The sequence below is a fragment of the Psittacula echo genome, assembly GCF_963264785.1.
Source record: "Psittacula echo genome assembly, chromosome: 4".
NCBI classification, from domain to species: Eukaryota; Metazoa; Chordata; class Aves; order Psittaciformes; family Psittacidae; genus Psittacula; species Psittacula echo.
This window is the reverse complement of record NC_137738.1, coordinates 121308989-121325403: the sequence shown is the minus strand read 5'-3', so window position 1 is coordinate 121325403 and position 16415 is coordinate 121308989. Positions and strand designations below refer to the sequence as shown.

General features: G+C 58.0%; 1 protein-coding gene across 4 annotated transcripts; it reads right to left on the bottom strand.

The window, feature by feature from the left end:
* Window positions 1-1150: 1150 nt before the first annotated feature.
* Window positions 1151-15795, bottom strand: BCL2L11 (BCL2 like 11). 4 transcript variants are annotated; one of them, XM_080615604.1, is made up of 4 exons: window positions 15657-15795; window positions 15116-15470; window positions 9026-9138; window positions 1151-3579 (listed from the first exon to the last, which is right to left on the bottom strand). In XM_080615604.1, the coding sequence occupies exons 2-4, from the start codon at window positions 15459-15461 to the stop codon at window positions 3121-3123; spliced, it is 918 nt and encodes a 305-aa protein (XP_080471730.1). In that variant the 5' UTR covers window positions 15462-15470; window positions 15657-15795; the 3' UTR covers window positions 1151-3120. The 4 variants fall into 4 exon arrangements, with proteins under 4 accessions (XP_080471730.1, XP_080471731.1, XP_080471732.1 ...); XM_080615605.1 differs by having other exon boundaries at window positions 15116-15466; window positions 15657-15779; XM_080615606.1 differs by lacking the exon at window positions 1151-3579 and adding an exon at window positions 4416-4653.
* Between the last annotated feature and the right edge of the window lie 620 nt (window positions 15796-16415).

The window sequence follows — 16415 nt, the reverse complement described above, 5'->3', positions numbered from 1 at the left end:
AATACCCCTGCTTGGGTCAGCAGCGGGAGGTCTGAGGCCACAACCACGGTTCATGGCTTGGGTTGTGCGGGTGGCATCACCCCAGACCTTCCAAGCGGGATGAAACGGGATGCTGGGGATGAAGGGGGGAAAAGCGGCATCAAAACAGGGATGTGGGTGCTCAGGTTTGATCATAAAATGGTTTGTGTTGAAGGGACCTGAAAGCTCCTCCAGCTCCAACCCCTGCCACGGGCAGGGACCCCTTCCACTGGAGCAGCTTGCTCCAAGCCCCTGTGTCCAACCTGGCCTTGAACACTGCCAGGGATGGGGCAGCCACAGCTTCTCTGGGCACCCTGGGCCAGCGCCTCAGCACCCTCACAGGGAAGAGCTTCTGCCTAAGAGCTCATCTCAGTCTCCCCTGTTCTGGCAGGTTCAAGCCATTCCCCTTGGCCTGGCCCTACCTGTGCTAAAAGCCAGATTGGAGCCACCTCACCACAACCTGATGCTATCACTTACCTGCCTGTTACAGAGGAGTACGTGGAGGGGTAGCAGGGCTGGAAGCGTCCTCTCCTTTCTCCCCAGGGTGCCTGGCCATCAGCTGGGGGCTACAAGATGGGATGGAGAGGCAAGGCAGGAGGAAGACGGGACGGCAGCTTTTTATGAGCAGACTGATTCGACTCCACAGTAATAAAAGCAAAAATTACTTAAGAGAATGAAGTAAAAAATAAAATAACCAACAAACCACACATAAATAAAACACAGATAATGAAATAACCCCCATGCTTCCCAGACTCCTTCAGTACCTGGGATAGGCAGGGCCCAGAGGGCACAGGAAGGTGCCCCGCAGTCGGGTTTGAGCCCACTGATGCAGCCCAGGGCTGCAGGACCCCATAAATGTGGGGAAAAGGCAAAGAAAGAAGGGGAAAAGCCCAACCCAACCCCAAGGCACACGGAGCTGGGGCAGCAGGGATGCTGCTCGTGGGTTTGGGAACACAACATCTAAATGGGAGCCCTGGGTGCCATGGTTTAGTGCGAGGTGTCCCTGTCCATGGCAGGGGGCTGGACCTGGATGGTCTTAAGGTCCTTGCCAACCCAAACCATTCCATGATCCTATGAATCATCCCCTCCCCAGCCCTTCCTCAAGCCCTCAAAGGAAAGAGCACTCGTGACCAACAGTTGAAAGTTTTTATTCATATAAAACTCATATTAAGAACATAAAAGATTGCATCTTAAAAAACAAACCAACCCAAAACTGATCTGCAGTTATTTACAGCAGTATTGCACAAGTAAATGGCAATTACCCTGTCCAAAATTCATCAGTGCAAACCACAAGGAAGCCAGGGAAATTGCAGTCAAAATGCTACATACGCTGGGTCCTGTGACAGGAGTTAGTGATTCATCAGCACATCAGGTGCTGGCTGGTACCTGATGTTAATGCTGGGCCGGGGAGAAGTGGCCGAGATGGAGAACGTGGCTTTGGGAAGAAAGGGGCCAAAATCACAGGGATGCCGAAGCCAAACTCCCACTAATTCCACGAATGCTGGAGTCCGATGGGCCTAAATCACTCCTGGGAAGTGGGATTTAGGCACTTGGAGGGGAAGAATCAGAGCAAATCTCATTCTCCAACCCACGTTGGCTGCCCTGCCGAGAGGAGCAGCGCTTTGGGAGGTGATCCATTGCTTATTGCAAGGGCAGGGAGGAGAGAAGGGGAGAACCAACCTCTTTACAGGAACTTAAATAAGCAGGAAATAAATATACACCATTTCTACAAGTTACAGCATTATGGAACAGTAGAGTGCATTAATTACACAGGAGAAAGAGAATCTACAGTATTTACTCTAAAAAGGTTTAGAAAAGGTGATTTTTTTGGAAGCTCTTTTTACTTCTTTGATAAGCTGTACAAAAGTGACAGGAGAGGAAAGGAAATACATTGCACACAGATGTCTGGCTCAGATGATGAAAGGAATACGCTACCCTACTCTAATAAATACTCAGGTATTTACAGCCCTGGGGAAGAGGAGAAGCGTTAACGCAGCACCGGGAATAAATCTGGTTTCCCTGCGACCAAGGAAAACTTCAGCACATCCTTGTGGTAGAACAGAGACCTCGGTTACCCTTAAAACGACCCAGAGCAGTCACCCAACAAGGCTAAAAGGAGCCAAAGCCCTAGTTAAAAGCATCACTCTTCTCTTTAGAGGCTTCTTATTGGTTTTCCCCCTAAACCTCACAACTCCATGGGGTCAAACCTGGTTTTTGGGGGCGAATCTTCCTTTGCCTGCCTTTTGGCCGGGAACACCTCCTATGGAGAGGCCCCGGACAGACACTGACAATACTTTATTATCCCTCTTAAAACTACTCCCATCTCTGTCTCCATCCTTGGCTGGGGTGGCCGGTGGGGAGGACAGGATAAAGTGCTCGGCATTTCTTTGGTGTACTCCAAGGGACACATTCTGGGGGTGCTGTAAGGCTGCGAGACCTGAAAGCACCGTTTCATCCACCGGCAGGCGGTGAAACCACTGGGGAGAAAATCCTCACTCGGGCTTCCCCCCTCTGCTGCCACAGCTCATCTGTGGTTTTTGCTACCATCAGCCATGCAATTCCATGGAGGCTCCCATGGGAAACGCGCAGCAGCAGCCTCCCTGCTGGGGTTTCCTATATAAACCCTATAGTGATGTATCTAGAGATATATAAACCCTAAGTGATGGCTCAAGCACGGCTGGGGCAGCACAGCTACAGTGAGCCAAAGCCAGAGCCAAAGCCAAGGGCTCAAGGAGCAGGAACCTGCCCTGGCCAAGCTCACCGGTTAAACCACTCACCCTCCACCAGTGCAAAGATCCCCTTGCACCTTCCCAAAGCATCCCCTGCTCCTGCAACCGATGCTCATCCTGCAGGTCCGAAAAAACCAGAGAGAAAGGTAATAAATGGACAGTTAAGAGTTAACATTGCTCTGTCATCCTGCACTGGAGTGCAACCGGAGCGCACCGACACCACGGCTCTTCGCCTACCCGGCAGGCACAGCCACGGAGGTCAGATTGTCCATCATTAAAACCACTGCACGGCACTCCACAGCTTCTCCCTGCACGTGTGCTGCAGGAAAAACCGCTCCCGCGGGCTTGGGCTTTTCCTTCTTTCCTTTAATTCCTATGGTGCTGGTGAAACCAGAGCTAAAACCGCGGCGTCTGGGTGGGTTTGGGGACCACCTGCACCAGCCAGAGGGAAAAGGCAGCTCCAGAGGCAGAGAGGGGTATGTTTGTGCATAGATACGGGGGTGGCTGCAGCAGCCACCCCCCAACAGCACCCACCGTGCAGCAGCCACCCGCTTGCAAGGTGAACCGGAGGCAATGGGGAGGCTGAGGACCTGCTTCTTCCAACAGCCCTCCAGCAAGGCTGTGGGGTCTCCAGGGGGAAGATGAGATGCCCTGGGACAGCACTAAGCACCTGGTTGGGTCTTCCCAGGGCAAGGAGGGCGGTCTGGGAGCAGTTAATGGATCTATACCACACCAGCATCCTTCGGAGCCTCTTCCAGCTGCATCCCTGTGTGCCAGCATCCAGGGTCTTGCTGCTGGTCCTGTCCTGCTCATGCTGCTGCTGCAGACTGCCCTGTCCGAAACACAGAGAGGATCCCAGGAATAATACAGATATCCAGCGCCTTAAAACCCCTCCTGGGTTCAACAGCAAGGGACAAGCCATGGCTTAAAATGATGCTAAAGAGCAGGAGCCGTTGTCTCCGGGTGCAAAGCTGCGGCGTGCTGGGAACTGTTTCTACCTGCCTCCAGTACATCTTATTGCTGACTGAGTCACCACCGTTCTCTATTAGATCATACAATACATGAGCATTTGCACACATCTGACAGAAAGAACTTCTCAATAAAGGCAACCTGGTGGATTGGGGTTTTGGTTGGGTGGGTGCTGGTGGGATTTTGGACCCTGGGAATCTGACAGCTGAGTCCTGAAATCAGAGTGAACACTAAAACACAGGTATAAAACAAAGGTCAGTCAGCAGGAAATAGGCTGTTTGCATGATGCAAATGAAGTGGATTTGGGGTAGCATTAGGTATTTACAGGGAAAAGAAGTGCTGATTGAAAGCCCTTTGCCCTTCTTCCATCATCGTGATCCTTCTTCCGCAGGCAGATGCCCAGGAGGCAAAGGGAGAGGGGAGGGCTCCGTGAGTCTCTGCAAGGCAAACTAAGGCAGCTCTGCCCATCAGCTGGCTCAGGTTTTCCTTTTCCCCACTGCAGGGTTTATCCCGGAGAAGCCGATGGGTTTCCAGGAACGATGACAAGGAAATGCCATTATTCCACTGCTGGGGAGGGTTTTCTCTGAGACTCCTTTGGAAGAATAAAAAGGTAATAAAACAGAGCGGAGAGGAAGTGGTAAACATCACTCCCGGACACAATCCTGCTCTGGAGATTCCCAGCTCCATGTGGGATGTCCACCCGCATCCGACAGCCCCACCATGGGTCCTGGGGGAGAGGCAGGGTGGGAGCTGGGTGGTGCAGGGAGCCCCGCATCCATCCGCCCATCTGTCCGTCCTCCCTGGGCTTTCCCAGTGGGAACACAAGTCCTCGGGATGCGCCCGGCGCTCACTGCATCCTCCAGATGAGGCGGATGATGTAACGCAGGAGGCGCAAAATGACGACCTGGGGGTTTCCTGCCTGGTTATCCAAGAAACCCTGAAACCAAAGAGGAGGAAAAGCAACGTAAGCACAGACACGACCGTGAACAAAGCCCCCCGTGCTACAAACACCTCGTGCGGTGCCACAGAGACGTTTCAGAGGTGGGAACCAAGCATTTTATGAAGCATTTAAATAACCTTTCATGTTCTCTTCAATAGGAAGCTTTGCAACACTCAAAGAGTCAAAGCCACCCGTTCCCAGCCATGGGGATGTCACCTGCAGGTCCCTGCACATGGGGTGCAAGAAGCTGCCGGGAGGTCTGAAACATGGTGAAGGAGCAGTAAATCCTGTGAGCACAGCCATGGGGCTTTAAAAACCAGGCAGGGCCAGGGCAGCGATTGTGCCCCTGTGCTGGGCACTGTGAGGCTGAGGGACCTGGGGGGTTCAGTGTGGAGAAGAGAAGGCTCAGGGGGGACCTGATCGCTCCCTACAAGTGCCTGAGAGGAGGATGGAGCCAGGAGGGGCTGGGCTCTGCTCCCAAGGAACAAGGGATGGGACAAGAGGAACCGGCCTCAAGCTGCACCAGGGCAGGTTTAGATGGAGCTGAGGAACAATTCCTGCCCCAAAGGGTGCTCAGGCATTGGAACAGGCTGCCCAGGGCAGGGCTGCAGGCACCGTCCCTGCAAGGGTTCACACCCCGTGGAGACGAGGCCTCAGTGCCATGGGTTAGTGGTGGCCTTGGCAGGGCTGGGACATGGTTGGGCTGGATGAGCTTAAAGGGCTTTTCCGACCCGGTTGATGCTGTGATTCTCAATAAATAAATAAGGGTAAATAATAACAACTAAAAAATCCTAATTAAAAAACCCCACCCTAATTAAAATCCTAATTCAAAATCCAAACCAGACACAAATACATATCTGTATGTGGGGAGAGCAGCAGCAGCTCCTGCGCAGGCACCGGTCTGAGTTCACTGCTCCAGGCACAGCCGCTGCCTCATTCACACAACACAGCGAGCCACACACAGCAGCAAAACCTCTCTCTCGGAGCAAGGGATCCCAACAGCAAGCAGGGAAAGGAGAAAGGAACCATCACCAGACACCATTTATTTCAAGCCTTTTTTCCTATGGTGAAAGAGCAGCCCAGAGGCCCCCCCTCCCTCCCTCCGCCTCCCCAAACGGCCCGATTCGGGCTATATTTAGTGCAGTAAAATCATGTCCGTACATGCCCCAGACAGAGAAATGACTCTGTTTACTCTGATATGCAAACTGCCCTCCCCGCAGGCAGCCCTGCACCGGGGACCTGTTGCCATGGGGAGATGATGCTGAGCATCCTCTCACCCCAGCGCATCCCTGCACCCCAGAACATCGCTTCCCAGCACCCACAAGTGGGATTTACCCACCTGGGAGCTGCCCCCCCCATCTGCACAACTTCCTTTCTCCTCTAACTCACACAGTAAAGGGCCCACAGATAACACAGGAGACACTGGGTCACCCTGTTTTACTCTAATCCCAATGGGATCTGACCGTTCATTCAGCCCACCCCACAGAGCAAGGAAAGCAACCAATACAAAACCCCAACAGGCTTAGAGAAGGATGCGAGAAAAATGCCCAAATTGGGTTTTCTTTAATAAAGAGGTATAAAACCATAATTAAGGAGTTGCAACCAGGCATCTTCCACCTCTGCAGGCAGCAAAGCTTGACATATGTGACAGCACCCAAGTGATGCACCCTCTGCCAGCAAAAGCCTTGGAGCGGAGCTGGTCCCCATAGCCAAGGGGTCCCTGTGGCCATCTCTGCTCACTGGACCCATGAGCTCTGTCAGGGCAAAGAGGAGCAGGAGGAGCGAGCTGTCCCATTCCCAGCTGTGTTGCCCAAGAGATGCTCCCTGGGGGAGTGACTCCGGGCACACTGATGGGGAACAGGATGAGGAACGTGCGGACCCGACCAGTTCGACAGCTCCGACCTGCCCAGCAAGTGCGGTTCTGGCAGGGCTCTTAGTTCCCCATTTCTAACCTCAGGCTTAAAGGGCAAACCCCAGCAGAGCCAGGCAGTGCTGCGGGCACGTGCTGCTCCACGCAGCGCCCTACCAACCCCTCCTGCACAAGGGACCCAGCTCTGCCCCAACCACCCCTCTCCGGAGCAGCAATTCCAGAAGGAAAGGACACCTTCCCACAAAGCAAGCAACTGGGGGCAACGCTACAGCAATTGCTTAAACGCCCTGAATCCCCCCCATTTCTGGGTGCGACAAGCGAGAATGTCAGATGCTAAAGCAGCCAGGTACAAAGTGTTTTCAGGATCATGCATGACAGCCTCTGCTTGTGTCATCTAGCAAGGACATGGTCCTCTGTGTTTCAGTGCTCTCCCCAGGGCAGCACGATGGGAGCTTGGCCATGGCACTGGGAACTGCCTCTGGCAAACCTGGGTGATGCTCTGTGACTGGGGACCTGCGCCCCATCCTGCTACTGCTACATCCAGCTCTTGGACCAGTGGGAAAAACCCTTTTCCAGGCCCCATTAAATTCATAGATTCATGGAATGGTTCGAGTTGGAAGGGACCTCAAAGCTCCTCCAGCTCCAACCCCTGCCACGGGCAGGGACCCCTTCCACTGGAGCAGCTTGCTCCAAGCCCCTGTGTCCAACCTGGCCTTGAACACTGCCAGGGATGGGGCAGCCACAGCTTCTCTGGGCACCCTGGGCCAGCGCCTCAGCACCCTCACAGGGAAGAGCTTCTGCCTAAGAGCTCAGCTCAGTCTCCCCTCTTCTGGCAGGTTCAAGCCATTCCCCTTGTCCTGTCCCTACAGGCCCTTGTCCCAAGCCCCTCTCCAGGTTTCCTGCAGCCCCTTTAGGCACTGGAGCTGCTCTCAGGTCTCCCCTTCAGGAGCCTTCTCTTCTCCAGGCTGCCCCAGCCCAGCTCTCTCATTCTTTTTATTGAAAAGATGCCATTTAAACCACAAAAGCTGGTTTCCCATCATGAGGGATTAGGCTGCATGGGGGAGGTTGGAAGATGCACGTTCCAGATTGGGGATAAAACACAGCTCATCCCCACCTTGCTGCAGGTCAGGAAATCCTCAGCATTTGTAAAGAACGCGAAGCCAGGGAGAAGTCTCCAGTAAGGAGATGCAGAGATTGTGTGGAAGGCGCTGGACCATGGCAGCCTGGCACCCATACCTGAGGTGAGCCCCTGCCCACAGGCACCCACCATAGGGAGCAGCAAGCAAACATGCTGCAAGCAGTGACTCATGAGCTGTGGAGGACGGATAAGGATCCGGGACATCAGCACTTCATCACTACCTGACGTGCTTCTGACTCCTCTTCCCACAGGCGAGCGCGAGGTGATGGACCAGAAACCACATGCACCAACACGCCTCCATCAGCAGCATCTGGCAGGCAAGTCACTGTCTACCAGCACTGTTCTCAGAACTGCTGTGACTTCATCCCTCTGGGATGGGGTGCTCAGGGCCTGGGGGGGGTAGTTTGGGTTCTTTTGTGGTACTGGCACCTATTTTTGTTGCAACACCCAAAAGTGAGAGAGTTCAGAGCCTTATAAATACACGGGTTTCAAAACAGCTCAGATCCTTTGTAAGAAAAAGAAGTGATGAGACCAAGCCACAGAACCCAGCCTGGTTTGGGTTGAAGGGACCTTAAAGCTCCTCCAGCTCCAACCCCTGCCACGGGCAGGGACCCCTTCCACTGGAGCAGCTTGCTCCAAGCCCCTGTGTCCAACCTGGCCTTGAACACTGCCAGGGATGGGGCAGCCACAGTTTCTCTGGGCACCCTGTGCCAGCGCCTCAGCACCCTCACAGGGAAGAGCTTCTGCCTAAGAGCTCAGCTCAGTCTCCCCTGTTCTGGCAGGTTCAAGCCATTCCCCTTGGCCTGTCCCTACAGGCCCTTGTCCCAAGCCCCTCTCCAGGTTCCCTGCAGCCCCTTTAGGCACTGGAGCTGCTCCAAGGTCTCCCCTTCAGGAGCCTTCCGGGAGCTGCACACAAACCCCTGCTGCATTTGCTCCCCGTGTGTTTCCCTACAAACCCCAGTGCTGGCTCCTTGTCGGACACCACTTCCAGAGCAGCTCTGCCCAACCGGCCCCCAAACCCCCCCCAACACACCCAACCTACCCCTGCCTCTACTTCTAGAAGCTTCTTCCTCACTATCACCCGGTCCAGCCCCAGTTCACCAACACACCTACGAGCCCTGGGTGCTACGGGCGACACCGCGGGCTCTGCACCCAAAGGGCTCCAACCGGGGGGTTATTTAGAGCTGCTGCAGTGCCCCAGCAGCGCATCCCCGTGTCCTGACCGACACAAGCACCTCCGCAGCGCGCCCTGCGCCCCAGCGAGCCGGGCGCTCACCGCAGCAGCACTTTCCAGAGATGATTCAGCTCTTCCCTCGCAGCGACCGGTGCAAAGCAATGGAAAGTACGAAGGTGAAAGTTACCCGTCTGGGGCAGGAGGAGGCATTGAACTCGTCGCCGATGCGCCGCAGCTCCTGCGCTATCCACACCTCGGGCTGGACGTCTTCTGCCCGCGAGGGAGACTGCCAGCGGGAAGCTGCAGGGAACCAGAGAGAGCGCTTGAGACACGGGACAATGGGAGAGCAGAGCGAACAAACTGCGGGGTCCTGGCAGTGTCCAAGGCCAGGTTGGACACAGGGGCTTGGAGCAAGCTGCTCCAGTGGAAGGGGTCCCTGCCCGTGGCAGGGGTTGGAGCTGGAGGAGCTTTAAGGTCCCTTCAACCCAAACCAGGCTGGGGCTCTGTGAGTCTATGAGAAGGCAATGCACTACTGGGCTTTTATTCATTCATTTATTACAGGCTCCCCTCAGGAGCATCTCTGGTGTATCCAAGCTCTGAAACAGAATCACAGACTAGTTAGGGTGGGAAAGGACCTTAAGATCATCCAGTTCCAACCCCCCTGCCATGGGCAGGGACACCCCACACTAAACCATGGCACCCAAGGCTCTGTCCAACCTGGCCTTGAACACCGCCAGGGATGGAGCATTCACAACCTCCCTGGGCAACCCATTCCAGTGCCTCACCACCCTCTCAGTAAAGAATTTCTTCCTTAGATCCAATCTAAACTTCCCCTGTTTCAGTTTGAACCCGTTACCCCTTGTCCTGTCACTACAGTCCCTGATGAAGAGTCCCTCCCCAGCATCCTTGTAGCCCCCTTCAGACACTGGAACAGGGAGAGCCAAGATGCCGCTCTCCAGTTGCTTCCCCTAGCAAAAACCCTCTCTTCCCTCTCTTTCTCAGTAATTTTCATTACCTGTAGGCACGGCAGCAACTCCTCCTCTAACCATAAATCCCCTCTGCCTGGATCAGTTCATCCAATTCTCACATTTCCTCCCCAGACAGCTCCAAAGTGCCCAACACAAAACAGGGAAACGCTTGGTTTTGTTGTACTGAGAGCAAAGCCACAACTGGGGTTGTGTGCAGGGAAGCCACGCTTCCAGCAAGCTGGAGGAGCTTCCACCTGCAGGATGCTCACCTCAAACAGCATCTCCCTGCACTTCAGCACAAAATAAACCCCACACAAGAAAACAGGGCTGGCTTCTAAGGGGAAAAAGAGCTTTTGGGTCAGTTATGGTCTGCTATGTAGGAGTATTTCAGTCTCCATTTTAAGAAGTTATGAAACATGAGGTAAAGCCACTGCACTGTGGATAAGCAGAGGAGAAAGGAGCCTGCGACCCAGCAGAACCCCTATGGTACCTGCATCACCACCTCTTCCCCTCCTGCCAACCCAAGCGCAGGATCCAAGCAGGAATCACAGCTTTACGGAAGAGAAACCCCAACAAACCCCAACCAGAGAGCACCAAACCAGCCCCACACAACCCAACGCACACCCTCAGCACCAAACCAGCCCCACACAACCCAACGCACACCCTCAGCACCAAACCAGCCCCACACAACCCAACACCCACCCTCAGCACCAAACCAGCCCCACACAACCCAACACCCACCCTCAGCACCAAACCAGCCCCACACAACCCAACACCCACCCTCAGCACCAAACCAGCCCCACACAACCCAACGCACACCCTCAGCACCAAACCAGCCCCACACAACCCAACGCACACCCTCAGCACCAAACCAGCCCCACACAACCCAACACCCACCCTCAGCACCAAACCAGCCCCACACAACCCAACGCACACCCTCAGCACCAAACCAGCCCCACACAACCCAACACACACCCTCAGCACCAAACCAGCCCCACACAACCCAACACACACCCTCAGCACCAAACCAGCCCCACACAACCCAACACACACCCTCAGCACCAAACCAACCCCACACAACCCAACGCACACCCTCAGCACCAAACCAGCCCCAGCGCGCTGGCACGCGGGCTCCGAGGGCACCCCAAGGGAAGCGCAGCAGCTTCCAGCCTCGGAGCAGCCAAAGGCTCAGTGAGGCAGTGAAAAAGTAAATAAAGGGTTTCAATAAGGGCCTGGCTCCGACCCCGCTGGAAAAGGCGCTCCCGAGCCAAGCCCATCCCGCTTGGCTGCGGGCTCTGTTTTGTTTTCACGCTGTAGTAGCGCAGGAGCCCCGGCCGCCTGCCCGGCCTGGAGCCCTTCCTCACTGCTGAATGAACGCCCTCGCGATATTCCAGCCCGGAATGCAAACAGGATCCCAGCTGGGGCGGGGCGAGCATCCCAGGCCCACTGCTGTCACCAGAGCCAGCCCGCACTGCCCTGCACAGCAGGGGCCAGGACCGGAGAAAACCCAGTGGTGACAGGGCAAAGAGGTGCAATGGGACACAGGGATGGAAGGATGGATGGATGGATAACTGTGTGGGGAAAGGTACTGCTCCCTCTCCATCCTTTGCTCCCTCTTCTCCATCCTTTGCCCTCGGCTCCTCCTCAATTCTTTACCCATCACAGAATCAACCGGGTTGGAAAAGCCCTTTAAGATCACCAAGTCCAACCCTTCCCCAGCACTGCCAAGGGCACCACTAACCCATGGCACTGAGGGACTCACCTACACAGCATCTTCTCCTCCACCCCTTGCCCCTCTGCTCCTCCATCCCTGGTCTCCCCTTCTCCTCCACCCCTTGCCCCTCTGCTCCTCCATCCCTGGTCTCCCCTTCTCCTCCACCCCTTGCCCTAGCATCAGCATCGTGCCCATTGCTCATTGGCTCGGGCTGCAGGCTGGGGTTGGTGGCTGAGAGTGAAATCGGGCTGAGGTTTTCAGAAAGGACTTTCTGTGGCGCTGCCGAGTGGCAGCTCAAAAGGGTCCAGTCATAACTGGTCCCAGAACCAGTCAGAGCTGCTTTCGGGGGCCCCCCGCAGTACCGCGATGCAGCGCCCGCCACCCATGGCACCATGGCTGCAGTGGGGATGGGGACATGGTGACAGCCACCGGCACCATGGCCGCCTGCGCCTCGCTGTAGAGCATGGGATGCTCCAGCCGGGACTGGCACGGGGATGTCACGGTCCCTGCTGAGAGGGGGAAAAAGAAACAACCCCAAACTCAAGAGCATGAGCAGCTCTGCGCTGGAGCCAGGCTGAGAGAGCTGGGCTGGGGCAGCCTGGAGAAGAGAAGGCTCCTGAAGGGGAGACCTGAGAGCAGCTCCAGTGCCTAAAGGGGCTGCAGGAAACCTGGAGAGGGGCTTGGGACAAGGGCCTGTAGGGACAGGCCAAGGGGAATGGCTTGAACCTGCCAGAACAGGGGAGACTGAGCTGAGCTCTTAGGCAGAAGCTCTTCCCTGTGAGGGTGCTGAGGAACCAGATGAGCTTTAAGGTCCCTTCCAACACAAACCAGCCTGGGATTCCATGATAACTGCACCTCCCGGGCTTGATCATCCAAACACTCCAGGAGAAGCTCCTTGGGAATGGCTTCAGATGAACCATGCACAAAGCTCAGGGAGAAAACAGCAGCAGCTCCAAAACGAGAGCAACAGGAACACCACGAGCAGCTTCTCGGCTCAAGGCTTCCCCCTTAATTCACCTGTTACACCCAGAGTTTCTCCCCTGCAGGCAATGAGAGGTTCATGCTGCTTTGCTCCCCTATTCCACAGTGCAAGGAAACACACCAGGATCAAAACAGCACCGGGAAAACCCATTTACAGAGCACCTCCCCAATGCATCCCAAATCCCACCTGCAAGCCCTGCACTCCTGCACCTTTAGACAGAGCTGCTCTTCAACCAGAAACCCAACAGAACAAAATTACAGCTCCTGTGAAGAGCCAAAGGCTTCAAGCATCAGCCTAAGGCACACACAGCCACCCCAAAGGGTGCGTGTCTTGTCCTGGGTGTCTTTACGGCAGGACAACCACCTTACCCTTCCCTTCTGCAAAACCCAGGCTCGCCTTCTTCCTCTGCACCTCCAAAAAGCTCATCCCCACTTCCCTTTGCTCATCCCCAAGAGCACCTTCCTGTCTCCACCAAGCCAGCACCGCAACCCTTCCCACTCCCAGCCAAAACCATCCCCTCACTGCTTCAGTCTTATCTTACTCCCCCCTTAGCTTTGGAGGCAGCTGCACCCCTTTGAGAAGCAAAACAGCCCAAAGCGTCACTGCTGCCACCTCCACGCCTGGAACAACTCCTCCCTGCAGCAATCAGCTCACGCAGCCAAAGGCATCCCCAGTTCCCCAGGGTCCCGTTCACTTCTCCTGCATTAGCTCTTATTTGGGCCATCACCACTGAAACCTTTGGGGAGGTTCAATGGGATTTAGGAGAAGAAGCTTCAGGGCACAGCATGAGCTTGGGACCGCTGCCCACAGGAGAGGCCAGGAGCACTCATTGCACACAAACTGCTCCTGCTCACAGGAAACGCCTGTTTATTATCATTATCATCATTAAAGGCCACTTGCTTACGCTTCCCAGAGGAGCCTCAGCCCCACCACAGACAGAAATCAGCACGGGAGAGCACAACACAGAATGAGACCTCGCAGAGGCACTGACCGCTTGCATGCGGAAAGCTTAACGTGGGGACACTGCCAAGGGAAGGGATGGAGGCAGAGCCACGCAGGGCAACCCCACAGCCCCTTCCCAGTAATGGGACCTGCAGTCCCTCACTGGGGATAAAACACTCCACACTCGGTCTGTGAGCAGCCAAGGGTCCCATTTAAATACCTCGAGTATTTTCCATCTGGTTATAGTTGTTTCGGACGATGCCCTTAGCAACAATAACAGAACAAAGGCTGTCGTAAACCCAGCACTTCAACAGCTTCCCTGCAAGCAGGAGGCTCAGGAAAAGCAGGGGAAACTCCAAGTTCTTCCTGGAGCACCAAAACCCAAAGTCACTTTGCTACCAGACGGCTGGCTGTGGCTCTCCAGCATCCTTGCCCGGCCTTGCCACGTGTGTTTGCGCTACTCGAGGTTGTGAAACTTGCATTAAGCTGTAATTACTGCAATAAGGGCAGAAAACCTTTCCTAAGGGCATCTCGCAGGCAGCCCAGTGGAGCTGTAACCACAGCCATTAACCAGGGAGGGGAAAAAACAACCCAAACACAACAGAAAGGAGCTGTTCTGAGGGTGCAACGCTTGGAGTCGGTGTTCGGCATCCCCGGGGGAGCGCTACCGATGCGGCATCCCCCGTGCTCCCACCTTCCCCTTGCCCCGGTGAGGGGGCACCGGGCCGGAGGAGGGCTCGGCAGGCTCAGCACCCACCGCTAGAGGCCTGCACCCGGCCTTACCTGGGGAAGCCGCTCGGGAGCCCGCACCCGCCGAGCGCCGGCTCCGGGCTGCACCCGCACAAGCGGGACCCGGGACACCGCGTGGCGCGCTCGGGACGAGCGCAGCGGGGGCCAGCGGCTGCTCTGCCTCCGTGCAGCCGCGCACGAACCCCGGCCGAGGGCACTGCGCAGAGGCGGGAGCGGGATTAAAGAGCTCAGCCCCCTCCTCCGGAGGCTGGGACCGACCCATCCCGGAAAGGAACAACAACAACAATGGGAGCAACAACCGCGCCAGCGGCGCCGGGCGAGCGGGGGCTCCGCAGCAGCGCTCCCTCGGCCATCTTGCAGGGATCCCACGGTCCCGGCAGCGTCCAGGCTGCTCCCAGCGGGAAGCGCTGCCCCTCGGCGCCTCCTGGCACCGGCTCAAGGGCCCGGCAGAGCCTTTCGCAACCGGCCCGCAGGTACAGCGGGCGCTGGGGCAGGACGGAGGGAACGGGGAAGCGATTCCTCACTGCGAGGGTGCTGAGGCGCTGGCCCAGGGTGCCCAGAGAAGCTGTGGCTGCCCCATCCCTGGCAGTGTTCAAGGCCAGGTTGGACACAGGGGCTTGGAGCAAGCTGCTCCAGTGGAAGGGGTCCCTGCCCGTGGCAGGGGTTGGAGATGGAGGAGCTTTAAGGTCCCTTCAACCCAAGCCATGGTCCTACCCGCGGTGGGACGCAGGAGGTGCTCCCCCCACTGCAGGTGCACGGGAGCGCGCACACCGCTGCAAAACCCGGTTTTAAAGGGAGAGAGGAGCCGAAGGTGCCGCCACCGGGGCCGGGGATGAAGATGCCGGTGCCAGGGGCGCTGTGGGGCGCTTGGTGCCCCCCGTCCCGCGCATCCCCCCCCGCTCCCCGTGCCCGCACACTCACCCATGGCGCTGAGGCAGTGGCTGAGGGCCTGGCAGGGCGGGCTCGGGGTCTGCGTGGCCTTGTCGCAGCTGAGGGGCGCGGGGCTGCGCTCGGCGTCGAACGAGAAGTACCCGCTGGAGGAGCGCGACAGCAGCGGCGACCTCCGCACGAAGATGAACAGCGGCGACCGAGTGGCGAAGGGCCCGGGGCTGGCGGGGGGGCCCCGCGGCGGAGGCCCCGCCGTGGCGGTGCCGGTGGAGCCGGGCAGGGCTGCGGGAGCGCCGGGGCGCAGCTGCGCGGCCGGGCCCGGGCCCTCCCCGCCGTCGCCGTCGCGTTGCGCCTTCACCTCGGGGGGCTGCTTGGCCATGGGGGCTGCCTGCGGGAGGAGCGCGGCGCCGTGAGGCGGCGGCGGCGGCGGCACCGGCAGCGCCTGCCCCGGCGCGGCCCCTCCCGCCCGGCCCCATTGTTCTGCCGAAAGTGCTGAGGCGGCAGCTCCGCTCCGCGCCGCCCCCCGCCCGCGGCCCGGCCGTGCCCCCCCTCCCGCACCGCCCACCCCGCTCACCCCGTCCCCGCGCCCCGCTCACGGTGTCCCCGCCGGCTGCGGCGGAGCGGGGCGCCCGGCCCCGGCTGGCGGCGGTGAGCGCGGCGCTGAGCGCGGCCCCGGCCCTGCAGCGCACCCTGCGCCTGCCCCGCGCCCTGCGCCGCCCCGTGTTTACAGCGCGGCCGCGCTCCGCCCCGGCCGCTCCGCACCGCCCCCGACAGCCCCGGCCCGCCCCGACCGCCCGAGAGCGCCGCACGGACCCCGGCCGGCACCGCCGGACCTGGCCGCCCCCTCCCCAACGACGGCGACGCCGGCCCCGCCGCCCCCTGCGCATCCCCCGTGCGCTGGGCACTGACGGCCGCGAGCGCCGTGTCCCGAGTGCCCAGAGCCGCAGATACCGGCCCTGGTGCGCCCGGACCCTGCACAGCCCCCTCTGCGCGGAGCGCTCGCAGCTCCACACGGCCCTCGTGCACCCACACTTGCACACAGGCCCCTCGCCGTGTGCAGCAGCACCCTCACACCGTGCACCACACACCCCCCTTACACACCCCGGGGCTCACACTTGGGCTCCAGGCCCTGCACCAGCTCCGTTGCCCTTCTCTGTCCCCGCTCCAGCCCCTCAAGGTCCCTCTTGCAGTGAGGGCCCAGAGCTGAGCCCAGGATTCGAGGTGCAGCCTCACCAGTGCCCGGTGCAGGGGCACAGTCACTGCCCTGGCCCTGCTGCCGCACTGGTGCTGATCCAGGCCAGGATGCTGGGGGCTTCCTGGCTGCCCGGGCACA